The 26,583-nt window shown below is 35.3% G+C and overlaps 1 protein-coding gene across 1 annotated transcript in view; it reads right to left on the bottom strand.

Moving 5' to 3' along the window:
* HDX (highly divergent homeobox) overlaps positions 1-26,583 on the bottom strand; it is a gene marked incomplete at its 3' end in the record, with an annotated part of 148,651 nt that overhangs the window by 30,087 nt on the left and 91,981 nt on the right. Inside the window, exons 5-6 of the mRNA XM_084258580.1 lie at positions 23,365-23,511; positions 5,843-6,050 (exon numbers count right to left, since the gene is read on the bottom strand). Coding sequence (XP_084114706.1) covers positions 5,843-6,050; positions 23,365-23,511 — 355 coding nt within the window. The remainder of the gene's footprint in view (positions 1-5,842; positions 6,051-23,364; positions 23,512-26,583) is intronic.

Here is a 26,583-nt window from a genome sequence, read left to right on the forward strand (position 1 = left end):
AGGGGTATATAGCAATACAGGCACACATCAAAAAACAAGAAACAGCCAAAATTAAAAACCTTATCTGTCACCTTAAGAAACCTGATAAAGAAGAACAAAAAATCCAAAAGTGAATAGAGGAAGGAATAAAAATCACAGCATAAATAAATGAAATAGAAATTTAAAAAACATTTCAAAAAGCAATGACACCAAAAACTGTGTCTTTGAAAAAAAATAAAATAAAACTCTAGCTAAGATTAATCAGAAAAGGGGGAGAAAAACAAATAAATATGTTCAAAAACAAGAGAGTAGAAATTACAAAAGACTTCAGAAATTCAGCAGATAATCAGTTTACTATGTAAAATTAAATGCAAACCAATTTAACAACCTAGATGAGAGGGACAGATTCTTAGAATTATATAATCATTCATGACTGAATAGGAGAATAGTAGAAAATCTAAACAAACCATGAGGAAGGAAACTTAAACAGTCATCCAAACTCTCCCAAAAAGCCAAATTCCAGGACCAGATGGCTTCGCAAGGCATTCCTACCAAACTTTCAAAGACAAACTAATTCCTGTCAAGCTCAGATTCTTTAAATTTTTTTTTAAGAAAAAAGAAACACTTCAAAACACATTTTATGAGGCCAACTTCACACCACTACCCAAATCAAAGACAATACAAAAACAAAACAAAACAAAACAAAACCCAGAAAACTATAAAGTCTCCTTACTGAAAACAGATACAAAAATCCTCCATAATACCTTAGCAAATCGAATCCAACAATGCATGAAAAGGATTATACACCACGATCAAATGAAATTTATTCCAGGGACACAGAGATGATTAAACATCCAAAAAGCAAACAATTTAACTCATCACATCAAAATAAAGAACAGTAAAAACTGGGCCTCCAGGCCTCCTGTGGTGGCGCAGCGGTAGAGCACTGGGCTACGAAGCTGCCCGCAGCCTCTGCAGCGCCTATTGGATCCCTGGCTGCCAGCAAGGGTCCCACATGGCGCGCAGAGCTCTCCTGCTGCCCGCTGCTCCTCTCAGCAGTGTTCTTCGGTCCTTCTGCCTGTTCTGCCCCTTTCTCTGGCTCTGGTGAATTCTCTCACCCTCCCGTGCTTCTGACTGTACCCAGTGCTTGTATAAATAAATAAAAAATAAATAAATATTTTTTAAAAAAAAAGAACAGTAAAAACCATATGATGATATAAGAGATGCCTAGAACAATTTGATAAAGGTCAATGTCCATTTGTGATGAAAGCCTTTGAAAAAATGGTGATAAAATAAGATATCTTAGCATAATAAAAACCAGACATGACAAATCTATAATTGGAATCATTCATAATGGTAACAAACTGTAAGCCTTTCCATTAAGATCTGGTACAAGACAAGGATGTCCATTCTCACTGCTACTATTCAATGTAGTATTGGAATTCCTAGCTACTGCAACTAGGTAAGAGAGAGATATAAAATGAATCCAAATTAGGAGAGAAGTAAAACTATCATTATTTGCAGATGACATGGTAATACATATACAGAGAGAACCCAGAAAAACTTATTAAAACAATAAACCAGTTCAATAATGTGGCAGGTTACAAAATCACTACAAAAAATCAGTTGTCTTCCTATATGCAAACAATCAGCTTTAAAAGGAAGTCATAAAGGGCCTCCCCTGGTGGTGCAGCTGTTGAGCACTGGGCTGCCAGGCTGCCTGCAGCTTCTGCATCGCTGGTTCGTCCCCTGCCGCCAGCGAGGGTCCCACACACACACACAAAAAAAGGAAATCATAATCACATTCACAACTGTACCAAAAATTTTAAATACCTGGGAATATCAAGGGAGGTGAAGAGCCTATACAAAGAAAACAACAAAACAGTGTCAAAAAGACACACATAACTGGAAAGATGTACCCACTCATTTACTGGAGGATCAACATTATCAAATGGCCATTCTACCCAAAGTAATTTGCAAATTCAATGTAATCCCAATAAAAATTTCAATAGCATTCTTTAAAAAACATGGGTAAAAACACTGCTAAAATCCATATAGAATCACAAAGACCCAAATAGCCAAAGCTCTCCTAACTAAAATGGGGAAAATGGTGTTGTTATACATCCAAACTTCAGACTATAATTCCATATTAATTAAAACAGTTTGATGCTGGAACAAAAAGAGACACACAGACCAATGGAATAGAATTGAGAACCATAAATAAAGCCACACATATATGGACAGCTTATCTATGACAAAGTAGCAAAGAATATACACTGCAGAAAGGAAAATCTCTTTAATAAATGGTATTGTGAAAAGTGGACTGCCACATGTGAAAGAATGAAACTAGACCACAATCTCACACCATCTCTCAAAATCAACTCAGAATTATAGATAAAAGACTTGGATGTAAGACCTGAAACCATAACATGCATAGAAGAATACAGAGACAAAACACTCATGACATAAACTTCAGAAACACTTTTGCAGATTCGTTCCCAGCAGCAAGGGAAACAAAGGGGAATATAAGCAACTGGGATAATACATTAACCTAAAAAGCTACTGTACAGTGACAGTTACCAAAACCAAGAGACACCTCACTGAATGGGAATAATTTTTTGCATGCCGTGCATCTGAAAAGGGAATGATATCAAAGATTTGCAAAGACCTAATACAATTCAACAGAAAGAAAAATATAACCCAATCAAAAAATGAGCAGAAGAGCTAAGCAGGCACTTTTGTAAGGAAGACAAACAGATAGCCATCAGGCATATGAAAAAATTTTCATCATCACTTATCAGGGAAATGCAAATTAAATCCATTATGAGGGGCCTCCCCGGTGGCGCAGCGGTTGAGCGCTGGGCTGCGAAGCTGCCCGCAGCCTCTGCAGTGCTGGTTCAATCCCCAGCCGCTGGGTGAGGGTCCCACATGGCGCACAGACCTCTCCTGCCGCCCGCTGCTCCCCTCAGCAGTGTATTTCATCGGTCTGTCTGTTCTGTTCCCTACTCTGGCTCTGGTGAATTCTCTCACCCTCCCGCGCTTCTGACTGTACCCAGTGCTTGTATAAATAAATTAATAAATCTTTAAAAAAAAATAAATCCATTATGAGATACTACCTCACACCCGAGAATGACCCACACAGAAAGACCAGCAACAATTAGATGCACCTAATGGTGACAGTGCGGAGAAATAGGAACCCTCTTAAACTTTTGGTGGGAGTGTAGAGTGGTCCAGTCCCCTATAAAAAAGACTAAAAATGGATCTGCCATATGACCCAGTAATCCCAAACCTAGGTGTCTACATCAAAAATTCAAAAACACTAATTCAAAGAGAAACCTGTACTCCATATTTATAGCAGCGATATTTACAAAAGTCAAGATATAGAGACAATCTAAGTGCTGCAAAATAGACAAATGAATCAAGAAGAGGTGGTATATATACACAATGGAATACTACTCAAAAATCAAAAAAGACAAACTCATGCCATTTGCAACAACATGGATGGAGCTGGAAGGGCTCTTACTAAGTGAAGTAAACCAAAATGAGAAAGAGAAATACTGGATGATCTCATTTTTATGTGGAATATAGAGAAAGCAAACAAGGTTCAGACAAAAATTTTAAAACCAACCCTTGAAAGTTGACCATAGATTTGAGGCATCAAAGATGGGAAAGGCAGGGGAGTATGTCCCGACCCGCGGGATTCGGAGGCACGGGAAGAGAAGGGCTGAGGATTAAAATGAGGGGCTTGAGACAACTTGACGCTAGCGTTTGCTTCTTTATCTTTCCTTTATCCTTTTCCTACTTTTCCATGTCTTTCTTTTCCCTGTCTTTCTTACTTCCCTGGCCTTCTCTCTGCTCCTCTCGCAGTAACCCTTGCCGTATCTCCTTACAGTCTCCTCGCAGTCCCTCCTCGCAGTCCCTAGTCTCTCTCTTGTGGTTCCTTTCTTATACCCTCGTAGCTCCTCCCCCTGTACCTCCCAGTCTTATGTGCTTTAACAGGAAAAACCTGTGGTTCTCCAATAGGCGAAACAGTAAAGCGGACTCATGGCAAACGAACTCATGGCAAGCATATGCAACATGGCACATATTCCGGACGGCTCTGGACAGGAGTAGGAGGGAGGGAGGAGAGAACAGGGATTATGGGGGGAGAACCTAGACTATAAAGGACTGTAGTGTTTTCACAGAGGGAGAGCCACAATAATCACACTTGAGGGGAAAAATCCTATACTGTCAAAATATTAATAAAAATGTGAAACAAGTAAATAAATAATTTTTAAAAAGGAAACAGTGGGAAAATAAAACAACTCAGTGAATGTGATGTACTGAGACAAAAATACAGGTATTTTGTAATAAAAATATAAATAACCCAATCAAAACATGGTCAGAAGAAATATGTAACTTTCCAAAGGAGACATGCAAACAGCCAACAGGCCAATGAAAATATATTCGTCATCAACGATCACCAGGAAAGTGCAAATCAGAACTACAATGTGATAACACCTTACAGTTGTGAGAATGGCCCATGTGAAAAAAATCAAATATTGTCAAGGTAACAGCAAAATTGAACCCTTGTGCACTCTTTGTGACAATGTAAACTAGTCTAAAAAATGTATTCTTCTCTAACCCCTATGGAAAATGTTATAGCGTTTATCAAAATATTAAAACTAGACACACCTTATGATGTAGAAATTCCATTCCACAAGAATGCAAAAACATGAATTCAAAGGGATTGCGTCACATTCTATGTTCATTGTAGCATTATTCACAATAGCCACATTATAGAAACAACTTGTGTCCAATAACAGAAGAGTAGATTATGAAGATGCTGTGCACACATGCACACACACACAATGGAATACTACTCAGTTATTTAAGAAAGTGAAAGCTTGCCATTCCAATAACATGGATGAATAGGAAAGGATTGTGTTAAATAAATGAGTCACAAGTAGAAATATAAATCCAGATAATTTCACTCAGATATGGAATATGAAGGAACAAAACAAAGTGACAGACAAAACTAAACCAAAACAAACCCTAGACAGTTGACTACAGAATTGAGGTTACCAGTTGGGAGGGTGGTAGTGGGGAGCATGTTGAGGATGTGACCCAATGGAGTTTGGTGGAGGACTATGGGTGACTGATTGTTGGGTATGGTTTGTGAACAAACATTTCTGAAAGTGTGAACTTATACTTCTAAATCACATACAGTCTTGTAAACCAATGCTATCCAAATAATAATAATAATAATAATAATAATAATGATAATAATAATAAATACAATAAAAATCAAAAGAAAAAAAAGATACTGAAATTTGTGACAACATGGATGACCTGGAAGATGCAATGCTAAGTGATATAAGCTAAACATAGAAAGAAAAATAAGACATGATCTCAGTTGTATGTGGAATCTAATATACTCATTTGCATAGAAGCACAAAGTAGAAAGTTAGCTACTTGGATGGGGAAGTGGAGCAAATGGGGAGGTATTGGTCCAAAGGTACAAAGTTACAGTTATGATTACAGTTAACAATATTATATGTATACTGGAAATTTGCTAAGCTAAGAGAGATTTCAGGTGCTCTTATATAAACACAAAAAATAATTATGTGAGGAATTGGATATGTTAATTAATGTTATTGTAGTAATAATTTCACTATATGTATATTAAAACTTCATTTTGCACACTTTAAGTGTATACAATTATTGTTAACAATAGAATAAAATAAATATGCATCTATTTCTTGTCATACATTTAACCAAATGTTTTGAAGACTTTAGATTTGAAGTACAGTGAGCTTAAAAGCAAATTAAAATGCATTAAATTTTCAAAAGGTATTAGTAGAAAGTGCAGCACATAAAATACCTTGATAGTTTCCTTCAGACAAACAGATGGATATGTCATCATTTCTTTCATTATCCTCTCCTCCTTCAGGGCCAGTTTCTTCTACTGGTGTGAGTGCAGACAAAGAACCAGGATCGGGCTGCTCAGAAAAATCAGCAGGGCCTCCTCTTGGAGGTGGAACTTCAATCCCCATTAATCGATATTTCCTTCTTCGATTCCCAATCCAAGTCTTTATAGAAGAAATACAAGAGGAAGTTTTGTAAATGTAAAAATCTTAGTTTTTCTGTCCATTACCAGAGGGGAAAGCATTGAAAGGGTATGGATCAAGGAAGCCAATTGGTTGTTGGTGGATAGTAACTGGGCATTTGGTGATGGGCAGTTGTTGAAGTGAGAAAATGTACTCCTGGAAACTATACCATGTTGTAAACTAATATTATCTCATTAAAAAAGAATAATGAATGTATCCAATATAGAACATACACAGGCCAAATATAGCAAGATAAATCTTAAACTTAGTGGAAGAATTTAACGGTTAGCAGAGGGAAGAAGGGCAAGGGAATAAGGGGTGTGAGGGAGGCAGAGGGTGTACTGGCATGGGTGATTTGATGGAGGGTAGTGGAATATACCCATATATGGAAGAGCAAAAATGTAATACCCAAATTAAAATTTAAAAATAAATTTAAAAAATAATATAAAAACACGATTAAAATGAACAGAGGCACAGAGAATAATGAAATTTTATTACTCAAACTAAGATGGTTATGTTTTTACTTTTTAATATCTTATCTGAAGAAGGATATTTATATGAATATCCAGATTTCCAAATAACATGCAGACCATTGCAGAATACTTTTTTTTTTTTAATAGAGGCATGCTTTTATTTATTTGTTTGCTGGTTTGTTTGTTTGTTTTGTTTATACATGCACTGGGTACAGTCAGAAGTGCTGGAGGGAGGGTGAGAGAATTCACCAGAGCCAGAGTGGGGAGCAGAGCAGGCAGAAGGACCGAAGTACACTGCTGAGGGGAGCAGCGGGTGGCAGGAGAGGTCTGCACGCCATGTGGGACCCTCTTCCGGTGGCCGGGGAGCAGCTGGGGATCGAACCGGCGCCGCAGAGGCCGCGCGCAGTTTCGCAACCCAGCGCTCAACCGCTGCGCCACCGGGGAGCCCCTACTTTTTTTTTTTTTTTCCTTTTTCTGGAGAAAATAATCTACCAAATCTTTCAAAAGAAACACAAATTGGTTCTTTCTTAAAGGAACCAGTCATACAGTTATAACTATAGTATCCCATTTCTAATCTAACTCTTCTTAGGTGAAAATGTGCCTCCTATTAACTTTAGGCATTTTAAATATTCTAAAAATTTCTGTTATTGTGTTTATAAATTATTTTTTAAAAATGTAATCTTTATATTAAAATGCTTTTAGAGCTACAGGAAGTTGCAAAGAGAGATCTGATGTATCCTTCACTCAGTTTCCTCTAAATTTCACATAATTATAGCACATTGGCCAAAATAGGAAATTAATATTGCATATTTTGTATGTACAGTTCTACTTTCCTGTATAACATCATTTTTTCTTATTCTTCCACCCATCCCCACCTCCAGCAACCACTAATTTCTTCCATCTTTATAACTGTCATTATATAAATGAAATCACAGAACATGTGACTTTTTGAAAATTTTTTTCACTTAATATAATTTCCTGGAGATTCATTCAAGTTGTGTGTATCATAGCCCATTACTTTTTATTGCTAAGAAATATTCCATGATACTTAAGTATCATTTTTTTTCTATTTTCTTTGCAATATTTATTTACTCATTGGAGGACACAGTTGCTTCCAATTGTTGGCTAGGGCATATAAAGCTTTTTTTTTACAGTCATGTACAGGTTTTTATGTGGATACTTATCATTTTTTAGGAAAAATTCCCAAGAATGAAATTTCTGTAATTACATGTTTAGTTTTATAAGAAACTGCCAAATTGTTTCCAGAGTTGTGCCATTTACATTCCTACCAGCAATATATGAGCGATCCAGTTTCTTGGCATACCTGCCAGCATTTGGCACTCTCAGTAATTAAAATTGTTTTTAGCTGTTGCCATTGGTGCATTGAGCAATAGATCAAGTTCTTAATTTGATTCTCCAGTGACTGGAGTTGTTGAATATATTTTAATTTGCTTATTTGGTATCTGTATATCTCAGTGAAATGTCTGTCTTTTGCCCATTTTAAGTTGCCTTTTATAAATATTATGTTTTGAGAGTTCTTTACATAGTCTAGATAAGAGGTTTCGCCAGATAAGTGTTTTTGCAAATATTTTTCCCCAGTATGCAGAAGATAAGAGATCTTTGTCAGATGTGTGGTTTAGAAATATGTTCTCTTAGTCTGTAGATTGCATTTTCAGTGTCCTAGTCTTTCACAACACAATAGTTTTTAGTTTTAAAGAAGTCCAATCTATTTCTTTTGTTTGCTTTATAGATTGTGCTTTTACTGCCATTTATAAGAATTCTATACCGAGCCCTACATTCCTGAAAAATTTCCTTATGTTATCTTTTAAAAGTTCGTTTTTATTTTACATTTTCAATATGTGATCCATTTTGGGTTCATTTTAGTAAAGGATATGTGAAATAGATACAAGTTCATTCATTTTTGCTATGGGTATGCAATTGTTCCAGCACCATTTTTTTTAGAAGACTTCCTCCATTGAATTGATTTATATGCTAATATATCAATCTATATATATATTCCTTGGTGATGTGTCCATTTATATATTTTCCCATTTTGAACTGGGTTTTCTTATTGTTGAGTTTCATGAGTTTTTTGTACATTTTGGGTAAAAGTTCTTTATCTGAATGTGTTTTACAAGAATTTTCCTCCAGTTTGTGGCTTAACTTTCATTCTCTTAAGAATGTTGTTTGCAGAGCAGAAGTTTTTAATTTTACTAAGCTCCATTTGTAATTTTTTTCTTTTATGGATCATGCTTTGTTGTTGTAGTTCAGAAGTCACTAACAAACCCATGATCACTTAGATTTTCTCCTATGTTATCTCTAGGAGTTATAGTTTTGAATTTTACCTTTAGATCTATAATACATTTTTATATTTTTATTTTTTTAAAGATTTATTTATTTATTTATACAAGCACTGGGTACAGTCAGAAGCACGGGAGGGTGAGAGAATTCACCAGAGCCAGAACGGGGAACAGAACAGGCAGACAGACGAAATACACTGCTGAGGGGAGCAGCAGGCATGGCAGGAGAGGTCTGCATGCCATGTGGGACCCTCACCAGGTGGCCGGGGATTGAACCGGCACTGCAGAGGCTGCGGGCAGCTTTGCAGCCCAGCACTCAACCACTGTGCCACCAGGGGAGGCCCTATAATACATTTTTAAAAGATTTATTTATGCATACAAGAGTTGGGGTGTAGGCCAGAAGTGTGGAGGGTGAGAGGATTCACCAGAGACAGAATGGGAAGCAGAACAGGCAAAACTACTGAAATAAACTGCTGAGGGGAGGAGTGGGCAAGAGAGGAGAGGTCTACTGCGCCATGTGGGTCAGCTACCTGGCAGGGGATTGAAATAGTGCTGCAGTGGCTGCCAATAGCTTCATAGTGCTGAGACTTAATCCCTTGGCCATCAGGGAGGCCCTAGATCTCTAATACATTTTTAATTAATTTTTTTGTGAAGAATGTAAAGTCTATGTTACGTTATTTTCTTGCATGTGGTTGTCCAGTTTTTAACACCATTTATTCAAAAGACTATCCTTTACTATTGAATTACCATTGCACTCTTATCAAAGATCAGTTGACTATATGTGGATCTATTTCTGGATTCTTTATTTTGTTTCAGTGATCTATTTGACTATTCTTCACTGCCATCACACTAACTTGATTAGTATTGTTTTATAGTAAGTTTTGTAGTTGGGTAGTGTCTGTCCTTTAACTTTGTTCTTCTGTTTTGATATTGCATTGGCTATTTTGGTACTTTTCCCATTCCATATAAACTTAAAAATCAAGGCCTCCCTGGTGGCACAAGGGGTCAAGCACAGCACAGCACTGTGAAGCTACCCACAGCCTCTGCAGCACGACAGGAGTTTAATTTCTGGGAGGCCAGGAAGCTATACACATGGTGCAGCGGAACTCTCCTTTCTCGCCTGCTGCTCCCCTCAGCAGTGTATTTCAGTCTGCCTGTTCTGTTCCCCACTCTGTCTCTGGTGAATACTCTCACCCCTGGCAACTCTGTCCTGTACCCCAGTTCTTCTGTGTATAAATAAATGTTTTAAAAAAAACTTAAAAATCAATTTGTCAGTATCCACAAAATAAATTGGTGGGATTTTTATTGGGATTTTATTGAGTCAAAGATCAAATTGGGAACAGCTGACGTCCTGATAATATTGAATATTTATATCTATGTAGATGGAAAATAATCTCCATTTATTTTAATATATTTCTTAAAGATTTATTTATTTATGTACACAAGAGCTGGGGTATAGGCCAGAGATGCAGGGAGGTGAGAGGTTTCACCAGAGACAGAGTGGGGAACAGAACAGGCAGACTGACTGAAATACACTGCTGAGGGGAGCAGCGGGTGAGACAGGAGAGGTCTGCTGCACCATGTGGGTTGCTCCCTGGCTGGCCAGATATCGAACTCATGCTGCAAAGGGTGCGGATTGCTTCATAGTATGGTGCTTAACCCCTTGCACCACCAGGGAGGCCCAAATTTTAATATTTTTAATTGAGCTTTATGTTTTTGCTCTACAGGTTTTGTAGATTTATATCTAAGTATTTCATTTTTGGGTTGCCCATATAAGGGGTACTTTTCTCAATTTCATTGATTTTTGCTTGTACTTTAGTTTCCCTTTTTTGCCCCTATTTGCTTTGTGTTCATTTTGGTCCTCTTTTTCTAGTTTCTTGAAATGAGAGCTTAGCTTATTGATTTGAGATTTTCCTCATTTTGAATGTATGATTTAGAACAAATTTTCCTTCAACACTTCTATATACCACAAATTTTGATATATTGTGCTTTTTATCTTCATGCTGTTCAATATATTTTTACTTTTACTAATATCTAATGCTCTTCCTTTCTTTACATAGATCCACATTTCTAACCTATATAGTTTTCATTCTTTCTGAAGAAGCTCCTTTTAAATTTTTTTGAAAACAACTTGTTGGCAACTAATATCCTCCTATATTTCTCCTTCATTTTTGAAGGATAATTTCACAGGATACAGCATTTTAGGTTGGTAGATTTTGTTCTTACACCACTTTAAATATTTTACTCCACTCTTTCTTGCATAATTTCCAAGAAGACAGATATAATTTGAACTTTTCTTCTTATAGATATCTTCCCCCTTCAGCTCATTTCAGTTTTTATAATCTTTGATTTTCTATATTCTGCAAGTGTTAAAATGATATGGTCTACATTGTTTTTTTTTTTCTTTTCCTCCCTTTTAAAAAAAAAAAAAACTTTATCCTGTTTGGTGTTCTTTATGCTTCCCAGATATGTGGTTTTGCTGTCTGATATTAGTTTGAAGGACAGTTTCACTCATTATTGCTTCAAATATATATGTTTTCTACTTTATTGTGCCTCCTGATATTTCTATTATTCATGTTTTTACGTTTTGGAATTGTGACCTACTTCTTGGGTATTCTGTTCTTGTATATTCTGTTTTTTTCTTTGCTTTTCAGGTTTGAAAGTTCTACTGATATATTCCCAAGTTCAGAGATTCTTCCCCATCATATCTAGTTTCCTAATGAACCCATCAAAGTCATTCTTCATTTCCATTGGTACTTTAGCTCTCTAGCATGAGTTTTTTTTTTTTTTTTTTAATTTATTTATACAAGCACTGGGTACAGTCAAAAGCGAGGAAGGGTGAGAGAATTCACCAGAGCCAGAGTAGAGAACAGAACAGGCAGATTGATGAAACACACTGCTGAGGGGAGCAGCAGGAGCAGCAGGAGAGCTCTGTCACCCATGTGGGATCCTCCCCAGTGGCCCGGGGATTGAACCGTCACTGCAGAGGCTGTGGGCAGCTTCGCAGCCCAGGGCTCAACTGCTGCGCCACCAGGGGAGGCCCCGAGTTTGTTTCTTAATTATAATTTCAATATCTGCTTACATTGACAATGCTCTTGCATGTTGTCTGTTGTTTCATTACAGTCCTTTTATATTAATTATGGTTATTTTATTTTTATTGAGGTTTCTTTACAACAACATATATAATTCACAGGTATAGAATTATATCTCTTCAGATCTATATTTAATTTCCTGGTCTGGTAATACCAACATGTCTGGCATATCTGAATTTAGTTCAGGTGCTTGCTCTGTGTCTTCAAATTGTATAGTTTCATTTTGTTTTCAATTTCATACTTTTCCTTTTAGTACAGTCATGTATTGCTTAACAAAGGGGATACATTCTAAGAAATGTGCTGTTTAGATAGGAATGAAAAACCACCAATTGTAACTGAAACAAATGATGAAAACTCTGTCTGGCCACTAAGATATACGTGCATGACTGTGGTAAGCAGACCAGAGCAGAACATCCTGCTATGAACACAAACTAATGGAGTTGTAAAACCCCACTAGACCCCACCCTTTATACTTGTGCAAAACAACTTGTAGTATTTTTATCATGACCCCCACGGGGTACCAGAGGGTTCATGGTATAGTTTGACTATACAGAGGTATATGACAAATTTTTAGAGGAGAGCAAGCCCACATTATGGGGATTAAATGGATGGTGTGACCAGTGGATCTGACTAACCAAAGGAAAGAAAAAATAATAATAAGGATATAACAAGGCAGAGAAAGATGTAAAGACAAGGTGGGGATAACTGAGACCCTCGTCCTTATAATCCCTTGCTGGGCCCCCGAGAGTGCATCTCTTATCTTTAAAGTGGCCTCCCCAGAGCTCTGCCTCTTGCTCTTTTGTTTTCAATAAACTATAGTGCTCCCAGTGTCACTCAATGTCTTAAGGTCTCACTGAATTATTGAGTGGGGTTCTTATGAGCACACTGGGGTGTGCGAATAGCATCTGTAGGTGATTTTGTCATTGTGCAAATCTCAGAATATAATTGCGGAAACCTAGATGGTATTGCCTACTACACCGCTGGGCTATATGGTATCATCTAATGATACCACTGTTGTATATGTGTTCCATCTTTGACTGAAGTAACACATGACTGTATACCTTGTAATTTGTTGTTGAAACTCAAACATGACAGATACTGAGTAAAAAGAATTCTAATAAATAAATCTTTAGTCTGTTGTGGTAAGTCAAAGCAAGGGGAGTATTTGACAGTTTTATGATCACGTCGCGATATTTTAGTGAATCTGTGCACCCGACCTCTGAATTTCACAAGTTCTTCTCATCCTGTCCCCCACCCCGTTTTAGGTGGAATGGAATTGTTAGAGGGTGCTTATTTTGGGTACTTCCTGTAATCTTACACATGAAAAGTGAGAGAGAAATGGAATTGGTTATTTTCCTTTCTCAAGGTCAGTTAGGTTCTGATAAATACCTAATAGGTGAGACTCTGGTAAAATAGTTTTTCTTTAGTGCAGGTCTTGTTAAGAACAAAATGTTCTAGTATATTTTCAAATTATTACTTTTCTTCTGTCCCTGCCCAGCAGGAATTTTTCTACCATATTCATGATGAGAACCTGTTAGAGTGCTTGGAGGCAAAACTCACAAATTTGAGATGGACCTTCATGACTGGCCACCCCTGGAGTTATTAACTCACAGATTTGTCCACTTAACCCTCCAGCAATTTGTCAATTACTGTTTTGGTTTTCCTATTCCTGTACCAATTCACAGAAACATTTCTCCTTCAAAAGGTGTTATTCTCTGTAATCACGTAGACAGTAATCACCTATATCTCTAATTTTGGAAGCATTTGTTTGCCCTATGGCTTCATTTATCTGGCAGATCTAAGAAGAGTCAGTTTTTTTAGTTTGTTGAACTTTTTGCCTGTTGTCACGACAAAGTGACAATTCTAAGTTCCTTAAATGTCTGAGTGAAGATGAATGTCCAATGTATTTTTAATTTTCCCTGAGAATTCCTCTTTGGTCTGTGAATTGTTTAGAGACTTGTATAGCTTCCAAGCATTTGGAGATTTTCACATTATCATTGTTATTGATTTCTACTTTGGTTCTACTGTGTTGAGGAACATACACTCTACGAATTAAATATTTTTCAGTCTATTGAGGTTGTTTAATGGTCCAGAATATGATTCAATTTGATGCATTCCAGGGGCCCTTGAAAAGCATGTGTATTCTGTTGTTTTTGTTTTATGTTCTATGTCAATTAGATCCTGCTGATTGAAAGTGGTTTTTGTTGATATACAGAAAGTTATATTTTTTTTAATTTTTGGTTTTTTTAGAAAGTTATAATTATTGTGTGTAACTTTATGAGCTTGGAGATAAGTGTACTCCTATAAACCTATAACCATAATCTAGTCATAAACCTATGCCTCACCTCCAAAAGTTTTTTCCTATGCTCTTATTTATTATTTGATAAGAGCACAATATAAGATTTAATCTCAGCAACATTTTAAGCATACAATACTATATTATTGACTATACACACTGTGCTGTGCAGTAGATCTCTTGTATAACTTATCTTGTACAATTTGACTAATGCTTCCCCATTTCCACTTCCCCACATTATCCCCTGGCAATGACCAGCCACTCTATTTCTATGAACTTAATTATTTAGATACATAAGTGGTACATCTGGTATTTGTTCTCCTCTGTCTTATTTCACTAGCATAATGCCCTTTAGATTCACCCATGTTGTCACGAACTGCTGGACTTCCTTCTTTTTAAGTCTGAATAATATTCCATTATATGTACAGTCATGTATTGCTTAATGACATTTTGTTCAGCGATGGACCACACATTCAAAAATGGTACCAATAGGTAATACCACATAGCCTACATGTGTAATAGTCTATGCCATCTAAGTTTGTGTAATTACACTCTATGACAATTACACAAGGATAAAATTGCCTAATGATGTGTTTTTCGGTATCCCCATTGTCAAACAATACATGATTTCTTATAACATTTATTTTATCCATTCATCTATCAATGGAAATTTAGGTTGCTAACATGTCTTGGATATTGTGAACAATGCTGCAATAAACATGAAAATGTACATATCTCTTCAAGATTTAATTTTATTCAGCTAGATGCCATAACTGGGGTTACTGGATTATATGGCAGTTTGTTTTATAGTTTTCTCAGGAACAGCCACATAATATCTGCACCAATTTAAAATCTAATTAATGGTATGCAAGGATGTCATTTTTCTCCAAAACTTATCCAACATATTGTTTTGTCTTACTGATAATATTCATCCTAATACATGTCAGACATCTCACTGAGTTTGCACTTGCATGTTCATTAGTATGTAGTTTGTGTGCCATTTGCATGTCTTTGGATAATTGTCTATTTAGTCACTTTGCTCATTTAAAATTTGCTACTGAATTTTAGGAGTTTCTTATGTAATTTGGATATAAAACCCTTGTAAGATAAATGGTTTACAAATATTTTCGCACAGTCTGTCATAAGATAGATGATAGATGACTTGAGGGTATAGACGTTCAGGCTCTCCACTTCCATTGAGACCCAGCAGAGGGGCTTCCTTTTATTCTTAGGTGGATTTGGGTTTTTAGTATCTCTGCTAGATCTCTTCTGACACTACCTCAATACAGAGGAATAAGGGGTCCTCATTACCTCTAGATGAGAGGGAAGGTGAAAGTCTACTGATGTGGCAGGGCAAGGTGGGGGGAGAAGGATTTTTAATGCTCAGTTCTGAACTCTTTCTTTTTTCATACCACCTAGTAAGAGGTTGGGGTGTCTAGTTATAAAATGGTGAAGAACACATCTAAGCTTTCTACATGGCCTTTTCGAATAAGGATGGAGTTGTGTTTGCAGATTTTTCTGTGGTGTTTAGCTGATATAGAGATATTATGTCAATGTTTTTTGTCTTACTGAGCTGTCCTTTTTCTCAGTAGAGAAAACAGACTTGGATCTGTTTTGTTTTTTCATACCCATTGATGTTTCTGGGTTGCCAGCTTCTCCAACATTCAATCTAGGGTACATGAGGCAAAAAGTAAATTCAAGAAACTTACAACTGCGTTGCCCCTTAGGTACTTTGATACTTAACAGGATTGACTTGTATGAATCTTTCACAGGCCTCTTTGACCATTTAAATTTATTTGTATTTAGTGGAAAGAATAGGAAAAATTATTTCTATGCTCTCTTTACAGAAGCAGCAGTCTAGAACCAGTTTTATTCTGATGTTTCTCACACAAGTTTCAAGTCTTTTTTTATATGACTAAAGTTTGTAACATTTACTGTTTTGTCATCCCAATCTAAAAAGATCAAGAATTCTTAAAGTTTGTGTATTCTCTTGTATTGTCAAAAGCCATCAAATAGCATTCCACAATTTCAGCTCTAAATTTGATTATAGTATCCTCTCTTCGAATACCTGCTAGAATTTATATAAAAAGACTGTAAAAATACAAATCTACCTTAGATATACTCTAATATAAACACAAACATGAAGTTAATCTTTTACTTGCTAAGATTTTGCCAAAAAAAAAAATTAGAGCAAAACATCGTAACTATTCAGTTCACCTTAGAAGACTAATTCTTTATAAATTCATGAAATGTATTTAGATGTGTTATTTAAAATTAATTCTGGGGAATCCCAGGTGGCACAAGGGTTTAAGCACCACACTATGAAGCAATTTGTGGCCTCTGCAGCATGAGTTAGAACCCTGGCTGACCAGGGAGCAACCCACATGGCTCAGCAGAGCTCTCCTGACTTGCCTGCTGCTCCCCTCCGCAGTGCAATTCGGTCGATCTCTCTCTTCTGTTCCCCACTGTGTCTCTGGTGAATCCTCACCCCCCACATCTCTGGCCTGTACCCCAGCTCTCGTATGCATAAATAAATAAATCTTTAAAAAATAATAAAATTAATTCTGAATTTGAAGCCTGAAACACATGGATTATTTTGTATAGATACCCAAGTGAGAAGTGTCCTTTAGAAAAGAAAAGTGTCCTTTAGAAAAGTGTCCTTTAGATATTTCAGTTTCTCCTGAAATATCAAAAACATATGTCACAAACAGATTCTTCTTTGGAGATAATCTAGCAAATATTGAAGAAGTCCTCTTTTAGAACACCTTTTCAAATTTTCTCTCTGCCATGGGGGGCATGCTGGCATTTGGGGAAATCACTAGAAACAAAATAATCATAAATAACTCCCTATTCTTACCTATAAAAAGAAGTATTTAATAGTTATATGTTCTATTGGAATTTCAACTTAGAATCTAGTGGGAAGTAGGCAATAAGCAATTAGGCAAGAAAATGAGTATTATGAAGTTAAAGAGCCAGCTAGACTATTTAGCAACAATGAAATTATGTAGTGAATTCTTTTCCAAATTGACCTGATCATTAGAATTATTGGAGGGAAAAGGAACACAGATTCTCAGTCATTCCCTGAGAATCTCAATTGAATAGGTCAGGAATGGGGTTGTTTTCATTTTTTTTAAGTGTACAAGGTAAGTATTGTGATAAAGCATATACTGGTGAAGTAGAATTGGAAATAATGGTTGGCTGCCAAAAAAGAGACCTGTCCTCTAGGCACTAACTGACTGTGACTTTAGGCAAGCCACTCCACTTTCTATCCCCTTTTTTTTTAAAAATATAAAAGAGGGCCTCCCCGGTGGCGCAGCGGTTGAGCGCTGGGTTGCGAAGCTGCCCCGCCGCCTCTGCGGCGCCAGTTCGATCCCCGGCTGCTCCCCGGCCGCCGGCGAGGGTCCCACATGGTGCGCAGACCTCTCCTGCCGCCCGCTGCTCCCCTCAGCAGTGTACTTCGGTCCTTCTGCCTGCTCTGCTCCCCGCTCTGGCTCTGGTGAATTCTCTCACCCTCCCGCGCTTCTGACTGTACCCAGTGCATGTATAAACAAAACAAACAAACCAGCAAAACAAATAAATAAAAAGCATGCCTCTATTAAAAAAAAAATATAAAAGAGCCTGTAATTTAATTTCAAGGTGTCCTGTATCTTTGAGTCGATGTCCAAGATGAATAATGGAGATGTTTACTGTTATTTGCATATATTGGGGTAGAAATTTATATCTTATGCAAATAGAAAATAAAAACAGCATAAGTAAAAAGCACTCTTCTATTTAACCATAATTCAAATCTAACCATGCTCCCTGGATAATAAATATAATTTAAAATGTAAAAACATAAATGTTTTCCATTAAATTTGTTTTTCAAAATATGTTTCAAACATTCAAACCTGGGTTGTTTATACAAATATTTGACTACACAAGAGTACATTAGACATATGTCTACTATACCCCAAACACAGATGTAAAAGTATGTATTAATTTGAATTGTAGAGAGGTACAGGAAAAAAAATAACTTTTATTGAGAACTTATGTTTTACATTGTCTATATATATTATCTAAAACAACTTTTTCTTCTATTATCTCCATTTACTGTTAACTGAAACACAGAGAAATTAAAAATTTTGACAATGCTCAATTTCAAGTTCCTCCAAAGAACTTCGTATTTTCCATGGCACCTAGAAATGTTGTGGAAAATAGATGTTCAGTTTACCTTTCATTAATAAGTCAGTAAATAATAGGCAATTATCTGGGAATGACATTCCAAGTTAAAGAAATATATGCACATGATAATAATAATAAAGTTAAAGAAAATTGTGTCAAGTTCTTATCTTAGAAGTGTAACACAAGAAAATGTACATCTAAATATTCCAAGTTACACACAGGTAATGGCTGACATTGACATTGACATCCCGATGCAAAGTCCATTTTGGTGATCAATAACTGGAATGTCTATTAGATTTAAAAGTACAGTTTTTCCTGAAATATCAAAAACATATGTCACAAACAAATTCTACTTTGGAGATAATCTAGCAAATATTGAAGAATTCCTCTTAAAACACCTTTTCAAATTTTCTCTCTGTCACGGGCATGAGAAAATCACTAGAAACAAAATAATCATAAATAGTTCCCTATTCTTATCTATAAAAGAAGTATTTACTAGTCTTCAGTAAGAATGAAATGGTAACATTTCCTTTTTCCCCTATATGTTAGAACTTTCTATGGTGGTAGAGAGATCTGCACATAGCAATAGCTGACTGTTATCAATGACTTGGTCATTTTTATGGGAATTATGTTTAAAAATCCCTTGGTATCAAAGAGAATCCTAGCTGCGGATATTGGATCTTTCATTTTGAGGGAGTATGTTATTAGGAATACTTTCTCTGTCTTCTCTTCTTACATTGTGTGATGTTAAAGAGCCCTTACGGCAGTCAATGGAGCCTGAAAGCTGCTGTCATGGCACATGATGTTTATTAGTATCAGTGGCAGATTGCATACAAACAAAAATGAAAAGTTTAGTAGAGTAATTGGAAGATAAACTTGAAGATATTTGCTGAAAGTACAGCAAAAGGATGAACAGATTGAAAATGTAAATTGTAGCATAACAGTTGTGCTCTAGGTACAGAGAAACAAATCCAGATTGGAGCAGATCTGAAGAGTCCAGGAAAATTTTCTTTGATAAAGTAAGTTGTACACTACTAACCACGTATGAGTGTATAGAAAGGAGATCTATAAAACTAAGGAAGTCAAAAAGTTTGACTTCCTACTAAATTAGTAGTAAGTACCAAGAAATTAAACAAAAAAATACAAAAAATTAAAACTAAGCTTATGTATGCCAAGTATACAAAATAATGTCACGCAGAAAAGGAGAAATCATATACATACTTCAAATGTATAAATTACTTACATATGTATAAAGCATTATCATGTATAATATAACAATGCTAACACTGAATATGAAACTAAGCAAAATTATAAATTCACTATACTGGGAAGATAAGGAGAAAGGAAGAATGCAATGCAGGTGAAATGATAAATGAAGAGATCTTGAAAGATTGTTTTTAAAAGTCTTACATTTCATAGTGAAAAATCAATTCACAATGCCTAGCACTGAAAAATCAAGGAGAAGCAATATCAACAGGTATGAGACTGATAGGTGTTTCCCAATATCTATCTTCTCCCTCTTCCAGAATAATAAAAAGTGTAACTGAGAACATGACTGGCACAAAATAACTAAATTTGCAGCTTCCCTTGCAGTTAGGTATGATGACCATGGGACTAATCACTAGTCAATGGGAGGTAAGTGTCTTCTGGCAGTTTCTGGGAATCCACTTTAAAAGATAGATGGTATATATATATATATATATATATATATATATATCTTTTGCTCCTTTCTCCCCATTTCTATTAAACTTCTCAGATGATACAGTAATTGTGGACCCTGCAGAAAAGTGCTATATTGTAAGAATGGCAGGATGAAGGCGAAGGCACTGGAATTTCTGAAGACTTCATAGAGCAGAACTGCTTTCCCAGATCTGAATTGAATAACCCGGATATAGAAATGAAATATATTGTTCAAGTCACTATTGAGTCCTTCTGTTACTTACAGCCAAACCTAACTCTAATTAATATAGTACATTATTCATTGATAGAAGTAAATACCAAAGGAATCATCTAAGAGTAGAAAGTGGTTGACCCATCTAATGGGAAATGATAGAAGGAAGAATGAGGAAGTATTGCTTTTCTAGCAATTTCTACAGAACTCGATTCCTTGAGATTATATGCATATATAACTTTTTTTTTTTTTTGCATAGAACTGGGGTAGGCCAGAGGTGCAGGGACTGAGAGGATTCACCAGAGACAGCGCAGGGAGCAGAAAAGGCGAATTTCCTGAAATACACTGCTAAGGGGAGCAGCTGGCAAGACAGGAGAGGTCCACTGTACCTTATGTGGTTTAGCTCCCTGGCCAGAGATTGAACTCAGGCGATAAAGGTGATATTGCTGGGAATTCAACCCTAGGCCATCAGATAGGCCCTTAACTTTGATTTTTTTAAAAAATGAAATCAACAATTACAACAAAAACTCATGTTCTGCATTTCCCTGTTCTTTTGTTTAGGATCCTTATACTATGATCTCACTTCAATCCTTCTTTAGCCATTTGTATTCTTGTGTCATCCTTCTTGCTAGATTCCAAGTTCCTAAATAGTAGGACAGATGTTAAAGCATTTCTATTTACGTCTTAGCTTCACCTTTCCCTTGTAGTAACCACTGTTTTGTTCTTATACTTTGAGTTTTTGTTTTGTTTGTTCTTTATTGTGTTCATTATCCACTTATGAGTGAAATCATATGGTTTCTCTGACTTAGTAAACATAGCACAACCCCTTCCATTTCCATCAGTGTATTTGCAAATGGTGGAATTTCATAATTTTTAAATAGCGCAGTTTATTCCATTGTGTGTATGTACCACATCTTCTTTATCCACTCATCTGCAGATGGAAATTTAGGTTGTTTCCAACTCTTGGCTGTTATGAATAATACTGGATTGCATATTTCACTTCAATTTAGCAATGAGCATGGGGTTGCATATTTTCCTTCAATTGGTGTTTTGGTGTTTATTAGATAAATACCAAGTAATGGAATAGATGAATCATATGCTATTTCCATTCTTTTTTTTTTTTTTTTTTGAGGAATCTTCATACTATTTTCCAAAATGGCTGCACCAATTTACATTATCACCAAAAGTACATGAGGGCTCCTTTTTCTCCACATATTTGCCAGTATTTCTTTCTTTTTTTTTATTTTTAAGAGTTTGTTTCAACCACAATAAATTCAAATCAGACATCATCCAATCTTGCTGATATAACGGAGCTCCAAGGAGCTGCACAAAATGAAAAACTTATTAATAGACATAAGGAAATTCTACTAGAAAACAAAGTAGGATGGTTATTGGTTATTTTCCTTTAGGAGATGGTAGGGGGTTATCAGGCAAATTACCTAACTAATGATTCCTGCTGGGTTTAAGATTGCATTTTTGCAAAAGTTTAAAGGTAATTATATCTCAGTTTGGTGTTTTTCTTTTATATGCATGTATATATGTATTACTGAGGTGTGCATACATCCTTTTGAATGATTTTGCATTCTTTGGATAAATGTCAAGGAGTGGAATTTCTGGATCATATGGTATAATCTATACTGTTTTCCATAGGGGCTGGACCATTCTATATTCTCATCAAAAGTTCAGAAAGGTTCATTTTTATCCATACCTTTGCCAACATTTTTTTTTCCTGTTTTTTTTTTTTTTTTTAATATGGACCACACTCACAGGAGTGAGGTGGTATCTTACTATGTTTTTGGTTTTCATTTCCCTAATGACTATTGATATTACTCATTTTTTCATTTTCTTATAGGCCATTTGTATGTCTTCTTTGGAGAAGTGTCTTTAATAACAGCCATTCCAGGTGTGAGGTGATATCAATATCTTTCAAATGAAATGTAAACCACAGCTACCATGTTTGATCAATATAATTTTTCAATCTACCATTTGTTATATAATTTGTGTGACATTTTTCAAATCATCTCATACAATTTTTTAAACAGCATCAGTGTGTTATTTTTAATATAGAATATAATTTACTCAAAATGTATAATAAAATAATTGTTAAGATAGTCATCGGATTGTGCAATAATCATTACTGTCTAAGTCGAGAACATTTTCATTTGCCAAAAAGAAACCCCATAACCTATTATGCCATTCCCCATTCCTCCCTACCAGAGTCCTGACAACAACTAATCTCCTTTCAGACTCTACAGATGTCCATATTCTGGACATTTCATATAAATGGAATAATAAAACACGTGGTCTCTTAAAACTGGCCTCTTTCAATTAACATAATGTTTGCAAGATTCATCTATTTTGTAGCATGTTTCAGTATTTCATTGTTTTATATAACTGTATAACATTCCCAAATAAGCACATATAACATTCTGTTTATTCATTCACTTGATGGATAGCTCTTTAGGCTGTTTCTACTTCTTGGCTATTATAAACAATGTTGTTATGAACATCCATGTATAAGTTTTTAAGTGGGAAATACATTTTATTTCTATTGGGTATAAACCCAGAAGTGGAATTGATGGGTCATATGGTAAGTATATGCTAGAAATGTTGAGGACTGCTTTTCAAAGTGGCTAAAACATTTTACATTTTCACCAGAAGTATGTAATGTTTCTAATACCTCCACATCATGCCCAACACTTATTACCATCTATCTGTCTTTTTTATTATAGCCATCACAGTGGGTGTTTGATGGTACCTCATTGTGGTTTTGATTTTCATAATCACAAATCATGTTGAATATATTTATATATGTTTACTGGCCAGTTGTATATCTTGTTTGGATACATTTCTGTTCAAATACTTTGCTTTTTTATTATTGAAACGAAAAATTCTTTATATACTCTGGATACATGCTCCTTATCAGATATATGATTTGAACATATTTTTTTAAACATGTTTCCTCCCATTTTGTGTTTTATCATTTTCACTTTATTGATGGCATTTTTATAACACCCCATACATTTTAAGCTTTTTATGACACTTATCAACCACAGCATGAAAATTCTTGAAAAGTGTCTTACCCGAACTATTTCACAGTCAACATTTAATTCAGTCGCAACTGCTTCAATTTTCTCTCTGCAAACAGAGCCAAGGCTGGTCATGCCATTGTCCCAGTACTTTTTAAGGGTGGTTAAGTCTTGGTCACTGAACTGAGTGCGGTCTTGTAACTGTAAAAAAAAAATTAAAAAATTAGAATAAAATAATATTATTGAGATCATAAGGGTGAGCTGCATTGTTACTTTTAATACATAAAAATAGTTCAATTCATTGCACAAGTATTACTCTGAGCACCTCAACTTTCAAATGGTCATTTTCATAGCATTAATTTCTATAACATTAATGTATGCTAGAATAAAATGAATAAAAAATTTAGATAGCAATTACACAATGTTGATTTTAAATGTGTTTAATCACACGAATAATAGGTGCCATTGCAGAAAATACAAATTTTAATGGAAGGTCATTTATATTACCCATAATCCTAAATATTACAATAGTGAACATTTTAATGTACATTCTTTAAAACTTTTTTTCTATGACACCTGCATTCATATTCACACACTATATATATATATATTTAAAAAAACAAAGTTGGATGATATCACTATGCTGCATTTTGATAAGTTAAAAGATATGTATAATACATAAGTCTTCTAAAGTTATTATTAATTAAAAGGGTGAATAAGAGAACTTTAAGACGGTAATGCAGTCTTAGAAGAATAATCATGTTTATGCCTTCAGAAAATTTCCTAATCAACCTATCTTCTTTTTCCAGAGTTTTTCAATCCAATAAACTATAGGTTTTATATATTGGTTTAATTCAATGAATCTTGTAAGCATCCTTAGAAAATATATTAGAAACATGATAAGATGTTGACCACCATTTTGGAGATTAAGAGTCAGGAAAAGAAGTGTCAAAGGATTAATTAAACAGGACACAGAGAGTCTACAACAGAGGTACAAAAAAGAAAAATAACTGATTTTTTAGTAGCCTACCTAAAAATGAATTTCAAATTGAAATATATGTCCTAGCAAGTCCAATATGTGAATTTGTGTTTTTGTGGAGAGAAGAGAGTAGATTGCCTGTGAGAATGTGTTGAGGACAAATGTTGCAAATCATGGCATTTTTATTTGATACTCTGTTGGCTGTATTTTACCTAAGGAGATATAGTTTGGTATCACACAGAAACTAGACCTCACATTCTTCCTAGACTTACACTGCTTTCAATATATCCTTTCTGACATTTAAAATGGAACTCTCTAATCAGTTCCAGGAAACGATGGAAAATAATGTGTATGACATATAACATGTGATTTAATAAGAGTATCACAGCTAATCTAAATACTAAAGAACAGACACAGACCTGTTTTTTTTAAAGTCACAACCTTTTGAAAAGAAATTATAGCTATCAGGAGGAAAAAACAATATATGAATTGTTTTCTTACTTCAAAGGGTAAATTTAGATTGTATAATCAAAGTGTATGTATTCATAAGAAATATAGTACAGTTTTGCATGTGCACTAATCAATTTTATGATCAGCTAAATTTGTTCTCATGTACTTAAAAAACCTCAATGAATGACATTTATTACAAATATAGCAATAAATTACAGACTCCCAATAAATGAATCAAAACATGCCATCCAGAGTGGGCTGGGCACTTGGGCTATGCAAGCTCATGATGAGCCAGGCCTCTCCTAGCACATTCCTACCATCAGCTGGTCCTATCCATGTTTCTTTTCCACCCTCCTGAATCAGCAAAAGCACAGATAGGTCTCTGTGCTTACTGAACTTAACAAAGGCCACAAAAATCAAATCACCCCACAGTGCCACCTACGGGAAAAATGAAAGTAGAAAATGCCTTAAGTCACTGCTACAGATAATAACAAATACAGAAATTTAAAGAAGGTGAGTGGGCAAAAAATAAATAAATAAAATAAAACAATTTCAGACCTCAAAGTAATATGACACCATAAGGAGAGAATAATTTTCCAGAATCTACCCAAAAGACCTGGGAGCATTTATCGGTCCATCAGAGCTGAAAACTATTACAAAAAATAAACTCAAAGAGCTAGAACAAAACACAGAAAGTTAAATCAAAGTGATATAAGAGAACTCAGAAAAGTGAACCAACAAGATACAACAAACTTTAAAAATATTAATGAGCTCACATACAAAATTAATGAGCAGAAGGTATAAACTGAAGCTTAAAGTAAGAAAATAACAGAGGCTCCAATCCCTCTGTTATTTTCTTACTTTAAGCTTCAGTTTATACCTTCTGCTCATTAATTTTGTATGTGAGCTCATTAATATTTTTAAAGTTTGTTGTATCTTGTTGGTTCACTTTTCTGAGTTCTCTTATATCACTTTGATTTAACTTTCTGTGTTTTGTTCTAGCTCTTTGAGTTTATTTTTTGTAATAGTTTTCAGCTCTGATGGACCGATAAATGCTCCCAGGTCTTTTGGGTAGATTCTGGAAAATTATTCTCTCCTTATGGTGTCATATTACTTTGAGGTCTGAAATTGTTTTATTTTATTTATTTATTTTTTGCCCACTCACCTTCTTTAAATTTCTGTATTTGTTATTATCTGTAGCAGTGACTTAAGGCATTTTCTACTTTCATTTTTCCCGTAGGTGGCACTGTGGGGTGATTTGATTTTTGTGGCCTTTGTTAAGTTCAGTAAGCACAGAGACCTATCTGTGCTTTTGCTGATTCAGGAGGGTGGAAAAGAAACATGGATAGCGTCAGAATGGGGGGGCTGCAATTGTATGGGGAATATAACAATAAAATTTATAAAAAAAAAATAACAGAGGCTTATGATGTAAATACCTTAATAAATGAGAGTGAAAACTATAAAGAAAGTTATGGAAGCAGAATGGAACAAATAGAGGAATGAGTCACTGATCTTAAAAAGCAGCAATACACAAAAGACCAATGCAGAAGAAGAGAGATAAATAAGACACAAAAATGAGGAAGCACTTTATTAAGAAAAGCAACATAGGAGAATGGATGTTCTAGAATGAAAAGAGACAAAGAAAGGAACAGAGATCTCATTCCAAAAAAAAATTAGAGGTGTACACTTCTAAAACCTGAGGAAGGTACTAAACATACAAGTCCATGATTCTAAAATAAATATCTGGTTATATAATTCAATGAGACCTACACCAAAGTACACAGTAATGAAAGCATCAAGGTTTCAGGACAAAGAAAGAATACTGAAGGTTGCATAAAGAGGGG

This window comes from Talpa europaea (genome assembly GCF_964194135.1).
Source record: "Talpa europaea genome assembly, chromosome: X".
In the NCBI taxonomy this organism is placed as follows: Eukaryota; Metazoa; Chordata; class Mammalia; order Eulipotyphla; family Talpidae; genus Talpa; species Talpa europaea.